The sequence below is a fragment of the Pristiophorus japonicus genome, chromosome 1 (assembly GCF_044704955.1).
Source record: "Pristiophorus japonicus isolate sPriJap1 chromosome 1, sPriJap1.hap1, whole genome shotgun sequence".
Lineage (NCBI taxonomy): Eukaryota > Metazoa > Chordata > Chondrichthyes > Pristiophoridae > Pristiophorus > Pristiophorus japonicus.
Genome location: NC_091977.1, coordinates 484,415,008 through 484,431,556, shown reverse-complemented (window position 1 = coordinate 484,431,556; position 16,549 = coordinate 484,415,008). Strand labels below are relative to the sequence as shown.

The following is a 16,549-nucleotide window of genomic DNA, read 5'->3' as shown; positions in this document are numbered from 1 at the left end:
AGAGAGGGAGGGGGGGGAAGAGAGAGGGGGGGAAGAGAGGGAGGGGGGGAAGAGAGGGAGGAAGAGAGGGAGGGGGGGGAAGAGAGGGGGGGAGAGAGGGGGGGGGAAGAGAGCAGGAAGGGGGCAGAGAGGGGGAGTGGAGGGGAGGGGAGGGGGGCAGAGAGGGGGAGGGGAGGAGAGCAGAGAGGGGGAGGGGAGGTGGGCAGAGAGGTCGGAGGGGGGCAGAGAGGTGGGAGGGGGGACGGAGGGAAGAGAGCGAGGAGGGAGAGAGAGGGATGGGGGAGGGAGAGAGAGGGAGGAGGGAGAGAGAGGGAGGAGGGAGAGAAAGGGAGGAGGGAGAGAAAGGGAGGAGGGAGAGAAAGGGAGGAGGGAGAGAGGAAGGAGGGGAGGAGAGGAAGGAGGGGAGGAGAGGAACGAGGGGAGGAGAGGAAGGAGGGAGAGAGGGAGGAGAGAGGGAGGGAGGGGGGAGAGAGGGAGGGAGGGAGGGAGGGGGGAGAGAGGGAGGGAGGGAGGGGGGAGAGAGGGAGGGAGGGGGCAAGAGAGGGGCGAGGGAGGGAGGGGGGAGAGAGGGAGGGAGGGGGGAGAGAGGGAGGGAGAGAGGGAGGGAGAGGGGAGAGAGGGAGGGAGGGGGGAGAGAGGGAGGGAGGGGGGAGAGAGGGAGGGAGCCGGGAGAGAGGGAGGGAGGGGGGAGAGAGGGAGGGTGGGGGGGAGAGAGGGAGGGAGGGGGGGGAGAGAGGGAGGGAGGGGGGGGAGAGAGGGAGGGGGGGGAGAGAGGGAGGGAGGGGGGGAGAGAGGGAGGGAGGGGGGGGAGAGAGAAGGGAGGGGGGAGAGAGAGGGAGGGAGGGGGAGAGAGAGGGAGGGAGGGGGAGAGAGAGGGAGGGAGGTGGAGAGAGAGGGAGGGAGGGAGGGGGGAGAGAGAGAGGGAGGGAGGGGGGAGAGAGAGGGTGGGGGGGGGGAGAGAGAGGGAGGGAGGGGGGAGAGAGAGGCAGGGAGGGGGGGAGAGAGAGAGAGAGGGAGGGAGGGGGGAGAGAGAGGGAGGGAGGGGGGAGAGAGAGAGAGGGAGGGAGGGGGGAGAGGGAGGGAGGGGGAGAGGGAGGGAGGGGGAGAGAGAGGGAGGGGGAGAGAGAGGGAGGAGGGGGGAGGGAGGGAGGGGGGAGAGAGAGGGAGGGAGGGGGGAGAGGGGAGAGAGAGGGATGGAGGGGGGGGAGAGAGAGGGAGGGAGGGGGAGAGAGAGGGAGGGAGGGGGGATAGAGAGGGAGGGAGGGGGGAGAGAGAGAGGAGGGAGGGGGGAGAGAGAGGGAGGGAGGGGGGAGAGAGAGGGAGGGAGGGGGGGAGAGAGGGAGGGAGGGGGGGGAGAGAGGGAGGGAGGGGGGGGAGAGAGGGAGGGAGGGGGGGAGAGAGGGAGGGAGGGGGGAGAGAGGGAGGGAGGGGGGGGAGAGAGGGAGGGAGGGGGGGAGAGAGGGAGGGAGGGGGGGGGAGAGAGGGAGGGGGGGGAGAGAGGGAGGGGGGGGGGAGAGAGGGAGGGAGGGGGGGGAGAGAGGGAGGGAGGGAGGGGGGGGGAGAGAGGGGGGGGGGAGAGAGGGAGGGAGGGGGGGGGAGAGGGAGGGAGGGAGGGGGGGAGAGAGGGAGGGAGGGAGGGAGGGGGGGGAGAGAGGGAGGGAGGGAGGGGGGGAGGGAGAGAGGGAGGGAGAGAGGGAGGGGGGGAGAGAGGGAGGAAGGGGAGGGAGAGAGGGAGGGAGGGGGGAGAGAGGGAGGGGGCGGCGAGAGGGAGGGAGAGGGAGTGAGGGGGGGAGAGAGGGAGGGGGCGGAGAGAGGGAGGGAGGGAGGGAGGGGGGGAGAGAGGGAGGGAGGAAGGGAGGGGAGAGAGGGAGGGAGGAAGGGGGGGGAGAGAGGGAGGGAGGGAGTGGGGGGGAGAGAGAGAGGGAGGAGAGAGAGAGGGGGGGAAGAGAGAGGGATGGGGGAGAGAGGAGGGAGGGGGCGGGGCGAGGGGAGAGAGAGAGGGGGCAGGGCGGGGGGAGAGAGAGAGGGGGCGGGGCGGGGGTAGAGAGAGAGGGGGGGGAGAGAGAGAGAGGGAGGGGGGGGAGAGAGAGGGAGGGGGGGGGGGAGAGAGAGAGAGAGAGAAGGGGGGGAGAGAGAGGGAGGGAGGGGGGGAGAGAGAGGAGGGAGGGGGGGAGAGAAAGGGAGGGAGGGGGGGAGAGAGAGGGAGGGAGGGAGGGGGGAGAGAGAGGGAGGGAGAGAGGGAGGGGGAGGGGGGGGAGAGAGGGAGGGGGAGGGGGGAGAGAGAAAGGGAGGGGGGGAGAGAGAAGAGGGAGGGGGGGAGAGAGAGAGGGAGGGGGGAGAGAGAGAGGGAGGGGGGAGGAGAGAGAGGAGGAGAGAGGGAGGGGGGGGAGGGAGAGAGGGAGGGGGGGAGGAGAGAGGGAGGGGGGGTAGGAGAGAGGGAGTGGAGGGAGAGAGGGAGGGAGGGGGGAGAGAGAGAGGGAGGGGGGGAGAGAGAGAGGGAGAGAGAGTGGAGGGGGGGAGAGAGAGACGGAGGGGGGGGAGAGAGAGAGGGAGGGGGGGAGGAGAGAGGGAGGGGGGGGGAGAGAGAGAGGGGGGGAGAGAGAGAGGGAGGGGGAGAGAGAGAGGGGGGGAGAGAGAGGGGAGGGGGGAGAGAGAGGGAGGGAGGGGGGAGAGAGAGGGAGGGAGGGGGGGAGAGAGGGAGGGAGGGGGAGAGAGAGGGAGGAGGGGGGAGAGAGAGGGATGGAGGGGGGAAAGAGAGGGATGGAGGGGGGAGAGAGAGGGAGGGAGGGGGGAGAGAGAGGGAGGGAGGGAGGGGGGGGGAGAGAGGGAGGGAGGGAGGGGGGGAGAGAGGGAGGGAGGGGGGGGAGAGAGGGAGGGGGGGGAGAGAGGGAGGGAGGGGGGGGAGAGAGGGAGGGAGGGGAGAGAGGGGAGGAGTGAGGGAGGGAGAGAGAGAGGGAGGGGAGGGAGGGACGGAGGGAGGGGAGAGAGGGAGGGGGGGAGAGAGAGGGGGGGGAGAGAGAGGGGAGGGCAGGGGGAGAGAGAGAGGGGCGGGGGGGGGAGAGAGAGTGGGAGGGAGGGTAGAGAGAGAGTGGGAGGGGGGGGGAGAGAGAGAGAGGGAGGGGGGGAGAGAGAGAGAGGGAGGGGGGGAGAGAGAGAGAGGGAGGGGGGGGAGAGAGAGAGAGAGGGGGGGGGGGACACATAGAAAATAGGTGCAGGAGTAGGCCATTCGGCCCTTTTAGCCTGCACCGCCATTCAATGAGTTCATGGCTGAACATTCAACTTCAGTACCCCATTCCTGCTTTCTCGCCATACCCCTTGATCCCCCTAGTAGTAAGGACCTCATCTAACTCCTTTTTGAATATATTTAGTGAATTGGCCTCAACAACTTTCTGTGGTAGAGAATTCCACAGGTTCACCACTCTCTGGGTGAAGAAGTTCCTCCGCATCTCGGTCCTAAATGGCTTACCCCTTATCCTTAGACTGTGACCTCTGGTTCTGGACTTCCCCAACATTGGGAACATTCTTCCTGCATCTAACCTGTCTAACCCCGTCAGAATTTTAAATGTTTCTATGAGGTCCCCTCTCATTCTTCTGAACTCCAGTGAATACAAGCCCAGTTGATCCAGTCTTTCTTGATAAGTCAGTCCGCCATCCCGGGAATCAGTCTGGTGAACCTTCGCTGCACTCCCTCAATAGCAAGAATGTCCTTCCTCAGGTTAGGAGACCAAAACTGTACACAATACTCCAGGTGTGGCCCCACCAATGCCCTGTACAACTGTAGCAACACCTCCCTGCCCCTGTACTCAAATCCCCTTGCTATGAAGGCCAACATGCCATTTGCTTTCTTAACCGCCTGCTGCACCTGCATGCCAACCTTCAATGACTGATGTACCATGACACCCAGGTCTCTTTGCACCTCCCCTTTTCCTAATCTGTCACCATTCAGATAATAGTCTCTCTCTGTTTTTACCACCAAAGTGGATAACCTCACATTTATCCACATTATACTTCATCTGCCATGCATTTGCCCACTCACCTAACCTATCCAAGTCGCTCTATAGCCTCACAGCATCCTCCTCGCAGCTCACACTGCCACCCAACTTAGTGTCATCCGCAAATTTGGAGATACTACATTTAATCCCCTCATCTAAATCATTAATGTACAGTGTAAGAGAGAGAGGGAGGGGGGGAGAGAGAGAGGGAGGGGGGAGAGAGAGAGGGAGGGGGGGAGAGAGAGAGGGAGGGGGGAGAGAGAGAGGGAGGGGGGAGAGAGAGATAGGGAGGGGGGAAAGAGATAGGGAGGGGGGAGAGAGATAGGGAGGGGGAGAGAGATAGGGAGGGGGGAGAGAGATAGGGAGGGGGGAGAGAGATAGGGAGGGGGGAGAGAGATAGGGAGGGGGGGAGTGAGAGAGGGAGGGAGGAGAGAGAGGGAGGGGGAAGAGAGAGAGAGAGGGAGGGGGGGAGAGAGAGAGGGAGGGGGGGCGAGAGAGAGGGAGTGGGGGAGAGAGAGAGGAAGGGGGGAGAGAGGGAGGGGAGGAGAGAGAGGGGGAGGGGGGGAGAGAGAGAGGGAGGGGGGGGAGAGAGAGAGGGAGGGGGGAGAGAGAGGGAGGGGGGAGAGAGGGAGGGGGGAGAGAGGGAAGGGGAGAGAGAGAGGGAGGGGGAGAGAGAGAGGGATGGGGGAGAGAGAGAAGGAGGGGGAGGGGGTGAGAGAGGGAGGGGGAGGGGGTGAGAGAGGGAGGGGGGAGAGAGAGAGAGGGGGGGGGAACAGAGGGAGGGGGGGAGAGAGGGGAGGGGTGGGAGAGAGAGGGAGGGGGGAGAGGGAAGGGCTGAATGGGAGGGGGATGGGGGGGCTGAACAAGGCGGGGGGGCGAGGCTGAACAGGAGGGGGGGGTAGGCTGAATGGGGGAGGGGCTGAACGGGAGGGGCGGGGAAGAAAGCTGAATGGGAAGGAAGCCCGAGTCCCGATCTTCAATGCCCGGGGAGGCCATTCGGCCAGGGCTAGGGGCGGCGTGCTTTGGGCCCCTCCCATGCAGCGTCGCAGAGATTCGGGCTACGAGGAGCTACTACACATGCGCGCACACTCTAGCGCGTATGTGCAGAGGTCCCGGCGCTGTTTTCATTGCTGGGACCTGGCTCTGCCCCCAGCCCCTTGTGCTGCGCCACTCCGAGGCCGAATACGCCCGGAGAATCACAAGGTAAGTTTTCGCCGCCCTTTTTATTCCAGAAAGTCAGCACCCCTTATGGAGGTGCACCGTTTTTACAGAGGGCGGAAACTTGGGCCCATACTCTCTGCATTCACTTTGTTGAGCCTCCTCATTATCTTATATGTTTCAATAAGATCACCTCCCATTCTTCTGAACTCCAATTTGTAGAGGCCCAACCTACTCAACCTATCTTCATAAGTCAACCCCCTCATCTCCGGAATCAACCCAGTAAACCTTCTCTGAACAGCCTCCAATGCAAGTCTATCCTTCCTTAAATAGAGATCAAAATTGTACGCAGTACTCCAGGTGTGGCCTCACCAATACCCTGTACAGTTGTAGCAGGGCTTCTCTGCTTTTATACTCTATCCCCCTTGCAATAAAGGCCAACATTCCATTTGCCTTCCTGATTACTTGCTGTACCTGCATATTAACTTTTTGTGTTTCATGCACAAGGATTCCCTGTACTGCAGTACTTTGCAATTTTTCCCCATTTAAATTATAATTTGCTTTTCTATTATTTCTGCCAAAGTGGACAACCTCACATTTTCCCACATTATACTCCATCTGCCAAATTTTTGCCCACTCATTTAGCCTGTTTATATCCCTTTGCAGATTTTTTGTGCCCTCCTCATAATTTGCTTTCCCACCCATCTTTGTATCATCAGTAAACTTGGCTACCTTACACTCGGTCCCTTCATCCAAGTCATTAATATAGATTGTAAATAGTTGAGGACATAGAAACATAGAAAAATAGGTGCAGGTGTAGGCCATTCGGCCCTTCGAGCCTGCACCACCATTCAATAAGATCATGGCTGATCATTCACCTCAGTACCCCTTTCCTGCTTTCTCTCCATATCCCTTGAGTGTAAGGGCCATATCCAACTCCCTCTTGAATATATCTAACGAACTGGCATCAACAACTCTCTGCGGAAGAGAATTCCACATGTTAACAACTCTCTGAGTGAAGAAGTTTCTCATCTCAGTCCTAAATGGCTTATCCCTTATCCTTAGTCAGTGACCCCTGGTTCTGGGCTCCCCCAACATCGGGAACATTCTTCCTGCATCTAACCTGTTCAGTCCTGTCAGAATTTTATATGTTTCTATGAGATCCCCTCTCATTCTTCTAAACTCCAGTGAATACAGGTCCAGTTGATCCAGTCTCTCCTCATATGTCAGTCCTGCCATCCCGGGAATCAGTCTGGTGAACCTTCGCTGCACTCCCTCAATGGCAAGAACGTCTTTCCTCAGATTAGGAGACCAAAACTGAACACAATATTCCAGGTGAGGCCTCACCAAAGCCCTGTACAGCTGCAGCAAAACCTCCTTGCTCCTGTACTCAAATCCCCTAGCTATGAAGGCTAACATGCTATTTGCCTTCTTCACCGCCTGCTGTACCTGTATGCCAACCTTCAATGACTGATGTACCATGACACCCAGGTCTCGTTGCATCTCTCCTTTTCCTAATCTGCCACCATTCAGATAATATTCTGCCTTCTTGTTTTTGCCACTAAAGTGGATAACCTCACATTTTTTCCACATTATACTGCATCTGCCATGCATTTGCCCACTCATCTAACCTGTCCAAGTCACCCTGCAGCCTCTTAGCATCCTCCTCACAGCTCACACCACCACCCAGCTTAGTGTAATCTGCAAACTTGGAGATATTACTCTCAATTCCTTCATCTAAATCATTAATGTATATTGTAAATAGCTGTGGTCCCAGCACTGAGCCCTGCGGCACCCCACTAATCACTGCCTGCCATTCTGAAAAGGACCCATTTATCCCGACTCTCTGCTTCCTGTCTGTCAATCAGTTCTCGATCCACGTCAATACATTACCCCCAATACCATGTGCTTTAATTTTGCACACCAATCTCTTATGTGGGACCTTGTCAAAAGCCTTTTGAAAGTCCAAATACACCACATCCACTGGTTCTCCCTTGTCCACTCTACTAGTTACATCCTCAAAAAATTCTAGAAGATTTGTCGAGCATGATTTTCCTTTCATAAATCCATGCTGACTTGGACCGATCCTGTCACTGCTTTCCAAATGTGCTGCTATTTCATCCTTAATAACTGATTCCAACATTTTTCCCACTGCTGATGTCAGGCTAACCGGCCTATAATTATCCGTTTTCTCTCTCTCTCCCTTTTTAAAAAGTGGTGTCACATTAGCTACCCTCCAGTCCATAGGAACTGATCCAGATTCGATAGACTGTTGGAAAATGATCACCAATACATTCACTATTTCTAAGGCTACTTCCTTAAGTACTCTGGGATGCAGACGATCAGGCCCTGGGGTTTATCGGCCTTCAATCCCATCAATTTCTTATACAATTTCCTGACTAATAAGGATTTCCTTCAGTTCCTCCTTCTCGCTTGACCCTCGGTCCCCTAGTATTTCCGGAAGGTTATTTGTGTCTTCCTTCGTGAAGACAGAACCAAAGTATTTGTTCAATTGGTCTGCCATTTCTTTGTTCCCTACGGCACCCCACTAGTCACTGTTTGCCAACCGGAAAATGACCCATTTATCCCGACTCTCTGTTTTCAGTTAGTTAGCCAATCCTCTATCCATGCTAATATATTACCTCCAACATCTCTCCATTATTTTTCACCTCAGCAGCATCATGTACTTCTGAGTCAGAAAGCAAACACGTTAGGGAAAACCTCCTTTATACTGCATGATTAAGCACTGAGGCGAGGTACAGCGCACATTAGATGCAAAGTAAAGATCCCTCTATTCTGCCTCAATCCTTTATTGCATCAGCATAGCTTTTCAATTTCCCACACGAATCATCCTCGTGACCTCTGAGTAAGATTGCCAGTTCAGTTCCAAACACCACCTTGCAATTATATAGTGTCTTAACACATGTCTCAGAAACTGCCATAAGTCTTTTACGTACAATGAATTACTCAAGTGCAGTTACCATTCCTGTGTAGGCAAAAAGGGGTATTATTGTGCTGTGGAGCCTCATCCATAAGGACCAGGTTGAGACTATCCAGTCATTTAATTTAGGTCCCTTACAGCCAGAAGCTAGGAGAGACTTTCATCCTATCGTTCTGAGCTGGATTTTAAGCTAACTCGCTGCATTGCCGAACCACAGGTTATTGTAGGCCTCAAAAAAGTGATGTTTGTTTGAAACAAAAGATAATGGGGAATAATGTTCTGCTCTGCTCTGCTCTAACCTGTGCATGTGCCAGTCTTTCATATACAAGCAGCCCTGTGGAGATGAATAGCCACTCTCCCTCTGCTCTTTCCAGTAACTGAGGTAGTCCCTTAAAGGGATGTTGTGCTTTGGATTTGCATTGTATTCCTTCACATCGCAATTGGCCACAGGGACAATGGAATTTCCTGTAAAGCAAAAGGAAACAATATAAATAATGCAATAAGGCAGAGTTACAAGAAATGCACAGTGACAAAGAGCGTAATTTAAGAAGTGAGTGTAAAATAGCACGGTTTAAAGTTTGGACCTGTACAGGAGAAATGCGCCTGGAATTGTCTAATGACAATCAATGACCAGACCTCAGAAGTGCATCCCTTAACGAGTAACTTAATGTCCATCTTACACAGCCACACAACTGAAATAATGGAATGGTCCAGAGAGAAACAGTCCCACTATCAAAGACAGCTGTTACTCACTCCACGTAGCAAGATGCTGAGGATGGCTCAGTGTCTTGCTGCCACACAGGTGTGTGGTAAAAGTCAGGTCTTACTCCAACTCCTAGCACTTGCAGTTATTGTGCATTAAAGCTCTGAAAACCGATTGCTTGCTTGCCTGACTTCTGGGGCAGGGAATGACATGCTGATAAGGAATCTGATTAGCATGCTTCCAGGGCAGCCTACGCGGTACTGCCCACGGTCAATAGCCTGTGTTTGTAGTCTGGTCGGAGCTTTAAATAAATAAAAAGAGTTCATTTGTATAGTGCTTTTCATGACCTCAAGGCATCCCAAAGCGTTTTACAGCCAATTCTGAAGTGTAGCTGCTGTTGTAATGCACAAGAACTCCCACACTGTGAGTTCTTCATCTCGGCCCTCTGCGGTCAAGGGGAGAGGCACAGTAGAGTTCAGTCACTCACCACTGACAGAAAAGAAGTAAATACTAAGCAGGCTGAGTACCTGTGCACTCTTACCCACAATATAGCAGCTGGCTTTCATAGTGGCAGTGGTAAAACCGAGATTGCTAGTCAGCTGTCAGACCTTCCAGCAATGGAAATAATGTGCAACATCGAGGAGAGATTAAAATTGAAAAAGATTTGCCGTTTTTGTGCCACTCCAACTTTATCTCCTAACGTTCTTTGATGACATTTAAGTGTCAGCTCTGGCTCAGTCTATAGCATTCTCTCCTCTAAATTAGAAGGCTGTGGGTTCAAATCCCACTCCAGAGCCTTGAGCATAAAATCTAGGCTGATATTCCAGTATAGTACTGAGGAAGTGTTGTATTGTCGGAGGTGCCGTCTTTCAGGTGAGACATTAAACACTTTCAGGTGGATGCAATCTGGATCATGACACTATTTCAAAGAAGAGCAAGAGAGCTCTCCCTGGTATCTGCACCTCAACCAACATCACTAAAACAAACAAAAAACAAAATGCTCAGATGCTGGAAATCTGAAATAACTGAAAATGCTGGAAATACTCAGCAGATCAGGTCACATCTGGTCATCAGCACATTGCGGTTTGTGGGATATGCTATGCACAAATTGCATACATTACACAAATGACTACTTTTCAAAAGTGCTTCATTGGTTGTAAAACACTTTGGGACATTCTGTGATCATCAAAGGCACTATATAAATGCAAGTCCCTTCTTTCTCTCTCTTAAAGGTGCTAACTCATGCTGGAGCAACGTTCCACATGCAGTGGTGGCAACCCAATGGTAGCCAACTTTGGTTGGACATAGTCCTGGACATGTCATCACATGATCAACTGCCCCACCCCCACACTCCTGCCATTGGTTGCCCATACTTGCACCACCCCGCCATCCCACGGCCAATCAGAAAACTAATGGACTCTTCATTGTTTGACTGGATCATTTTTGACCATCAAACAGCCATTTTCCCCTCTCAGATATTTTTATTACTGATAACTAAAGTATTCATTGAAATTTTTTATTGCTCCTCTTGGTTTTCTCCTTGGTTGCTCACAGCAGTAGCTTGGAGATTATTCTTTAATTCGTGAAGGTTCCAGGGCAATCCTGGAGTGATTGCAGCCCTAATGGTAGCTTGTCCAAGTGGATTTTTCTACCACTGAGCCTGGATAGCGAGTGTTGGCCAAGCTATGCAAGCATGGCAGATCCCACAAGCTGAGCCCAATCCTCTTCTGCCCCGCCACCCACACTCGCTGTCTCCAAGGTGATGTTTTAATAGCCCAGGACTGCGGTCCCTCTCTTCCCCCTTCACCAAACACATAGCCAAGATAAAATGCCACTAACCAAAATTCTTCAGCAAGTGTTCAAAGTCAGGCCTCCCATCCCCTTTCACCCACTGTTGCCTGCTTCTCCAGCCCTCCGTGAACTCGGGCGATAGAATGCATGGGTAATTAGGAAGCAGAAAATCCCTGAAAAACTCAGAGTAACTCAGATCAGCATTCTGGAGGTATTCGAGTTTCCGACCTTTGTGGAACTGTTCATAGGAAGGTCTGTCACTCTGGAAAAAAGCGAGTGACGTTTTCAAGGTCGCCTCATTCATATTTATCAGTCCGGAATTCCTCTGCTGAACCCCCTCGTAGTAAAATGATCAGAATCCACTGTCTTTCCCCAGCCCGCCCCAAACTTCCTCCCTCCTCTCCTGAAAATGCTGATCCTGATCGGAGGTTAAAAAATTATACCAAATGCTCTACATTTTAAAATAAAGCCTGTATTTAAAAAAAACAAGATTCTTTCTTGGGATACAAAACAATTCCCAGTTTGTTTTCCCTTCTCCCAGATCCCATTAGCCCCAGCAGCAACCACACCACTATTGGCCTGTGCTGATCAGACTCACGACCAGAGCAAAGAAAACTGCCTGTCACTTTATGTCACGACTCGAGATTAAGAATCAGTCACGGACTGCACTGTAAGGTGAGGAGGGGGCACCGCTCAGTACAGAATCATTGCTATGATTTAACCGATTGATCGACGAGGTCACATCGTCTCCTGTTCATTCCGAGCTGAAAGCCCCCGCTGCAAGTTTTTAAGGCCCACATTTTCAGTCCCCGAACGGCAACTTCATTCCCCGCCCTGTGGGCCTCAGTTTAAGGGAAAGCCTCTGTTAACCACACGGGCTCCGATGCTGAGTTCTCGCTGATCACTCTGCAAGTTTGTGCCCCCTGCGCACATTAACGGAACGGAACCAGCGGCGGAGCAACTGGGTACCTACTGAGCAAGCGCGGGCTGGGACAGACGGGCCAGGGAGAGGGGCGGAGCCTGTGAGAGACTGACAGGGAGAGAGGCGGGACCTGTGGGAGACTGACATGGAGAGGGGCGGGGCCGGTGGGAGACTGCCAAGGGGAGGGGCGGGGCCTGTGGGAGACTGACATGGAGAGGGTCGGGGCCTGTGGGGGACTGACAAGGGGAGGGGGCAGGGCCCGGGGAGACTGACATGGAGAGGGGCGGGGCCTGTGGGGGACTGACAAGGGGAGGGGGCAGGACCCGGGAGACTGACATGGAGATGGGCGGGGTCTGTGGGAGACTGGCCAGGAGAGGGGCGGGGCCTGTGGGAGACTGACAGGGAGAGAGGCGGGACCTGTGGGAGACTGACATGGAGAGGGGCGGAGCCTATGGGAGACTGACACGTAGAGGGGCGGGGCCGGTGGGAGACTGACAGGATTCTCAAAGGAGGCGGGGTTTGTGTGACGGACAGAGAGTGGAGGGAGGTGAGGCCGAAGAGCGACGGAGCTCAGGCAGGCAGGCAGGAGGTGGGGCCAGGCTGAGAGACAAACACTGAGCCGAGAGGGAGCGTAAGACGGAAACTGTTCGCTTGCAGCCTCGGCGATACGGAAAAGGCCTGAGACAGGGGCACGGAGGCAACGGGGCTGACCGGCCGACAGGCCGGGTCTGGGCTGAGGCCCGCAGTGAGCTGACACCGTGAGGGAGCGGGAGTGTCAGGGACTGAGGGAGGGAAACATACCCTGAAGATTTCCTGCTGACAGAGAATCTCCCGGGGGAAACCCTGCAGGAGAGAGGAGAATATTTTGGCATAAATCTTGCAGGAGTGAGGGAAATATCTTGATAAATTCCGCAGGACTGAAATATCCTGAGATAAATGGTGACAGAAAAATATCGAGAACATCTTGGGATACATCTTTTAGGAGAGAGAACATTGTGGGATAAATATAGCAGGAGGGAGGAGAATATCCTGAGAGAAATCCTGCAGTGAGAGAGAGAAGGTTGCAGTCTTAGAGGCTGAAGAGAACAAAATGGAATAGACTGACAGGCAAATGGACATTGGGAGAAGTATCAGGGACCGGTATACAGGGAGAGGGAGACTGGTGGCGGGAGTGCACAGGAGCTACAACAACTAAAGGGAGCAACACAGAACAACCACAAAAAGAAATACAGGTTAGCATAGGGAAAGACGAAAACGCAGCTTAAGAAACGGGAAATATATAGAAGGGAGTAAAGGATGCATAATATGCAAGGAAATGCAGAAAGGAGATTAAGTTGGAAATACAACACAATTTAGGCAAAAGGAGGTACAGAGACGCACAAAGGTAAGCAGACTGAAAAAAATAAGGAGCCTGATGTGAAGAAAAAGTGCTGAATAACAGACTGATAGGAGTTCCAAAGAGAATAAGGGTAAACAATAGGCAGATAGATATCGGCAATGGATGGATGCAAAAAAATGTGCACTGTAAGGGATAGGTTGTCAGCCTGATAACTCATTAATAATTAAGTGAACATCCACAAATGAAAAATTACCAGGAACCTACAGCCATAAGGTAGAAATGTGAGTAACTGTATTTAGACTAGCAAACTAATGTAATATTCTGCACTACTAGGAAAGGGAGAGGAGACAAGTACATATGTAAGTATTGGGCTAAATCCTTGCTAACTGATTTCTGGTATTTTGTCGGCTTGTATGCATTGAAAGATTCTGACTTGTGCGGTGGGAAAGTTGTAATGGAACTAAGTGAAATGTCACTGGTGAGGAGGATTGTCAAGTAAGACAAGTGTTGTACAGATCTCATTTCTTGATGGTTGTGCATTCATGTTTAACTCTGATGTATGTACAAAAATTCCACTAAGTGTAAGTTTATCTAATCATACAAAAAGGATATTGTTGCTCTTTAGGCAAAGAGGTGAGCGGTGGAAATGATTGCAAGGTTTAGGACATTAGGAAAGGTTGAGGGAATTGGGATCGCCCTTTTTGAAAAAGGGACTTTGAGTTGATTTAATGGAAGTTTTCAAGATCTGAAGTGTGAAGTAATGCATTTGGGGAGGGCTGTCATCATAGCTAGGGAATGGAAGACCAGCAGGAAGAGTAGTGCAAGAAAGGTAGTGCAGGAGTCCCCTGTGGTCATCCCCCTGCAAAACAGATACACTGCTTTGGGTACTGTTGAGGGGGATGACTCATCAGGGGAGGGCAGCAGCAGCCAAGTTCATGGCACCGTGACTGGCTCTGTTGCACAGGAGGGCAGGAAAAAGAGTGAGAGAGCAATAGTGATAGGGGATTCGATTGTAAAGGGAATAGATAGGCGTTTCTGCGGCCGCAACTGAGACTCCAGGATGGTATGTTGCCTCCCTGGTGCAAGGGTCAAGGATGTCTTGCACCAGGCAGGACATTCTAAAAAGGGAGGGAGATCAGCCAGTTGTCGTGGTGCACATTGGTACCAACGACATAGGTAAAAAAAGGGATGAGGTCCTACGAAACTAATTTAAGGAGCTAGGAGCTAAATTAAAAAGTAGGACCTCAAAAGTAGTAATCTTGGGATTGCTACCAGTGCCACGTGATAGTCAGAGTAGGAATCGCAGGATAGTGCAGATGAATACGTGGCTTGAGCAGTGGTGCAGCAGGGAGGGATTCAAATTCCTGGGGCATTGGAACCGGTTCTGGGGGAGGTGGGACCAGTACAAACCGGACGGTCTGCACCTGGGCAGGACCGGAACCAATGTCCTAGGGGGAGTGTTTGCTAGTGCTGTTGGGGAGGATTTAAACTAATATGGCAGGGGGATGGGAACCAATGCAGGGAGACAGAGGGAAACAAAAAGGAGGCAAAAGCAAAAGACAGAAAGGAGATGAGGAAAAGTGGAGGGCAGAGAAACCCAAGGCAAAGAACAAAAAGGGCCACTGTACTGCAAAATTCTAAAAGGACAAAGGGTGTTAAAACAAGCCTGAAGGCTTTGTGTCTTAATGCAAGGAGTATCCGCAATAAGGTGGATGAATTAACTGTGCAAATAGATGTTAACAAATATGATGTGATTGGGATTACGGAGACGTGGCTCCAGGATGATCAGGGCTGGGAACTCAACATCCAGGGGTATTCAACATTCAGGAAAGATAGCATAAAAGGAAAAGGAGGTGGGGTAGCATTGCTGGTTAAGGAGGAAATTAAGGCAATAGTTCGGAAGGACATTAGCTTGGATGATGTGGAATCTATATGGGTAGAGCTGCAGAATACCAAAGGGCAAAAAACGTTAGTGGGAGTTGTGTACAGACCTCCAAACAGTAGTAGTGATGTTGGGGAGGGCATCAAACATGAAATTAGAGGTGCGTGCAATAAAGGTGCAGCAGTTATAATGGGTGACTTTAATATGCACATAGATTGGGTTAACCAAACTGGAAGCAATACGGTGGGGGAGGATTTCCTGGAGTGCATAAGGGATGGTTTTTTAGACCAATATGTCGAGGAACCAACTAGGGGGGAGGCCATCTTAGACTGGGTGTTGTGTAATGAGAGAGGATTAATTAGCAATCTCGTTGTGCGAGACCCCTTGGGGAAGAGTGACCATAATATGGTGGAATTCTGCATTAGGATGGAGAATGAAACAGTTAATTCAGAGACCATGGTCCAGAACTTAAAGAAGGGTAACTTTGAAGGTATGAGGCGTGAATTGGCTAGGATAGATTGGCGATTGATACTGAAGGGGTTGACTGTGGATGGGCAATGGCAGACATTTAGAGACCGCATGGATTAACTACAACAATTGTACATTCCTGTCTGGTGTAAAAATAAAAAAAGGAAGGTGGCTCAATCGTGGCTATCAAGGGAAATCAGGGATAGTATTAAAGCCAAGGAAGTGGCATACAAATTGGCCAGAAATAGCAGCGAACCCGGGGACTGGGAGAAATTTAGAACTCAGCAGAGGAGGACAAAGGGTTTGATTAGGGCAGGGAAAATGGAGTACGAGAAGAAGCTTGCAGGGAACATTAAGATGGATTGCAAAAGTTTCTATAGATATGTAAAGAGAAAAAGGTTAGTAAAGACAAACGTAGGTCCCCTGCAGTCAGAATCAGGGGAAGTCATAACGGGGAACAAAGAAATGGCGGACCAATTGAACAAGTACTTTGGTTCGGTATTTACTGAGGAGGACACAAACAACCTTCCGGATATAAAAGGGGTCGGAGGGTCTAGTAAGGAGGAGGAACTGAGGGAAATCCTTATTTGTCGGGAAATTGTGTTGGGGAAATTGATGGGATTGAAGGCCGATAAATCCCCAGGGCCTGATGGACTGCATCCCAGAGTACTTGAGGAGGTGGCCTTGGAAATAGTGGATGCATTGACAGTCATTTTCCAACATTCCATTGACTCTGGATCAGTTCCTATGGAGTGGAGGGTAGCCAATGTAACCCCACTTTTTAAAAAAGGAGGGAGAGAGATAACAGGGAATTATAGACCGGTCAGCCTGACATCGGTAGTGGGTAAAATGATGGAATCAATTATTAAGGATGTCATAGCAGTGCATTTGGAAAGAGGTGATATGATAGGTCCAAGTCAGCATGGATTTGTGAAAGGGAAATCATGCTTGACAAATCTTCTGGAATTTTTTGAGGATGTTTCCAGTAGAGTGGACAAGGGAGAACCAGTTGATGTGGTATATTTGGACTTTCAGAAGGCTTTCGACAAGGTCCCACACAAGAGATTAATGTGCAAAGTTAAAGCACATGGGATTGGGGGTAGTGTGCTGACATGGATTGAGAACTGGTTGTCAGACAGGAAGCAAAGAGTAGGAGTAAATGGGGACTTTTCAGAATGGCAGGCAGTGACTAGTGGGGTACCGCAAGGTTCTGTGCTGGGGCCCCAGCTGTTTACACTGTATATTAATGATTTAGACGAGGGGATTAAATGTAGTATCTCCAAATTTGCGGATGACACTAAGTTGGGTGACAGTGTGAGCTGCGAGGAGGATGCTATGAGGCTGCAGAGCGAC

The 16,549-nt window shown here is 52.1% G+C and overlaps 2 protein-coding genes across 4 annotated transcripts in view; one reads left to right on the top strand and one right to left on the bottom strand.

Moving 5' to 3' along the window:
• Positions 1-11,567, bottom strand: part of jmjd4 (jumonji domain containing 4) — a 13,411-nt gene extending 1,844 nt beyond the window's left edge. The window contains exons 1-2 of the mRNA XM_070887956.1: positions 10,634-11,567; positions 8,287-8,556 (exon numbers count right to left, since the gene is read on the bottom strand). Coding sequence (XP_070744057.1) covers positions 8,287-8,556; positions 10,634-10,889 — 526 coding nt within the window. The 5' untranslated portion in view covers positions 10,890-11,567. The remainder of the gene's footprint in view (positions 1-8,286; positions 8,557-10,633) is intronic.
• A 516-nt stretch (positions 11,568-12,083) lies between these two features.
• The window catches only part of snap47 (synaptosome associated protein 47), a 61,011-nt gene continuing 56,545 nt past the window's right edge, over positions 12,084-16,549 (top strand). The window contains exon 1 of one of the 3 annotated variants that reach the window (XM_070894943.1): positions 12,084-12,891. The gene's annotated coding sequence lies outside the window, so the exon portion shown is untranslated. The other 2 variants (XM_070894950.1, XM_070894953.1) reach the window with 2 other exon arrangements.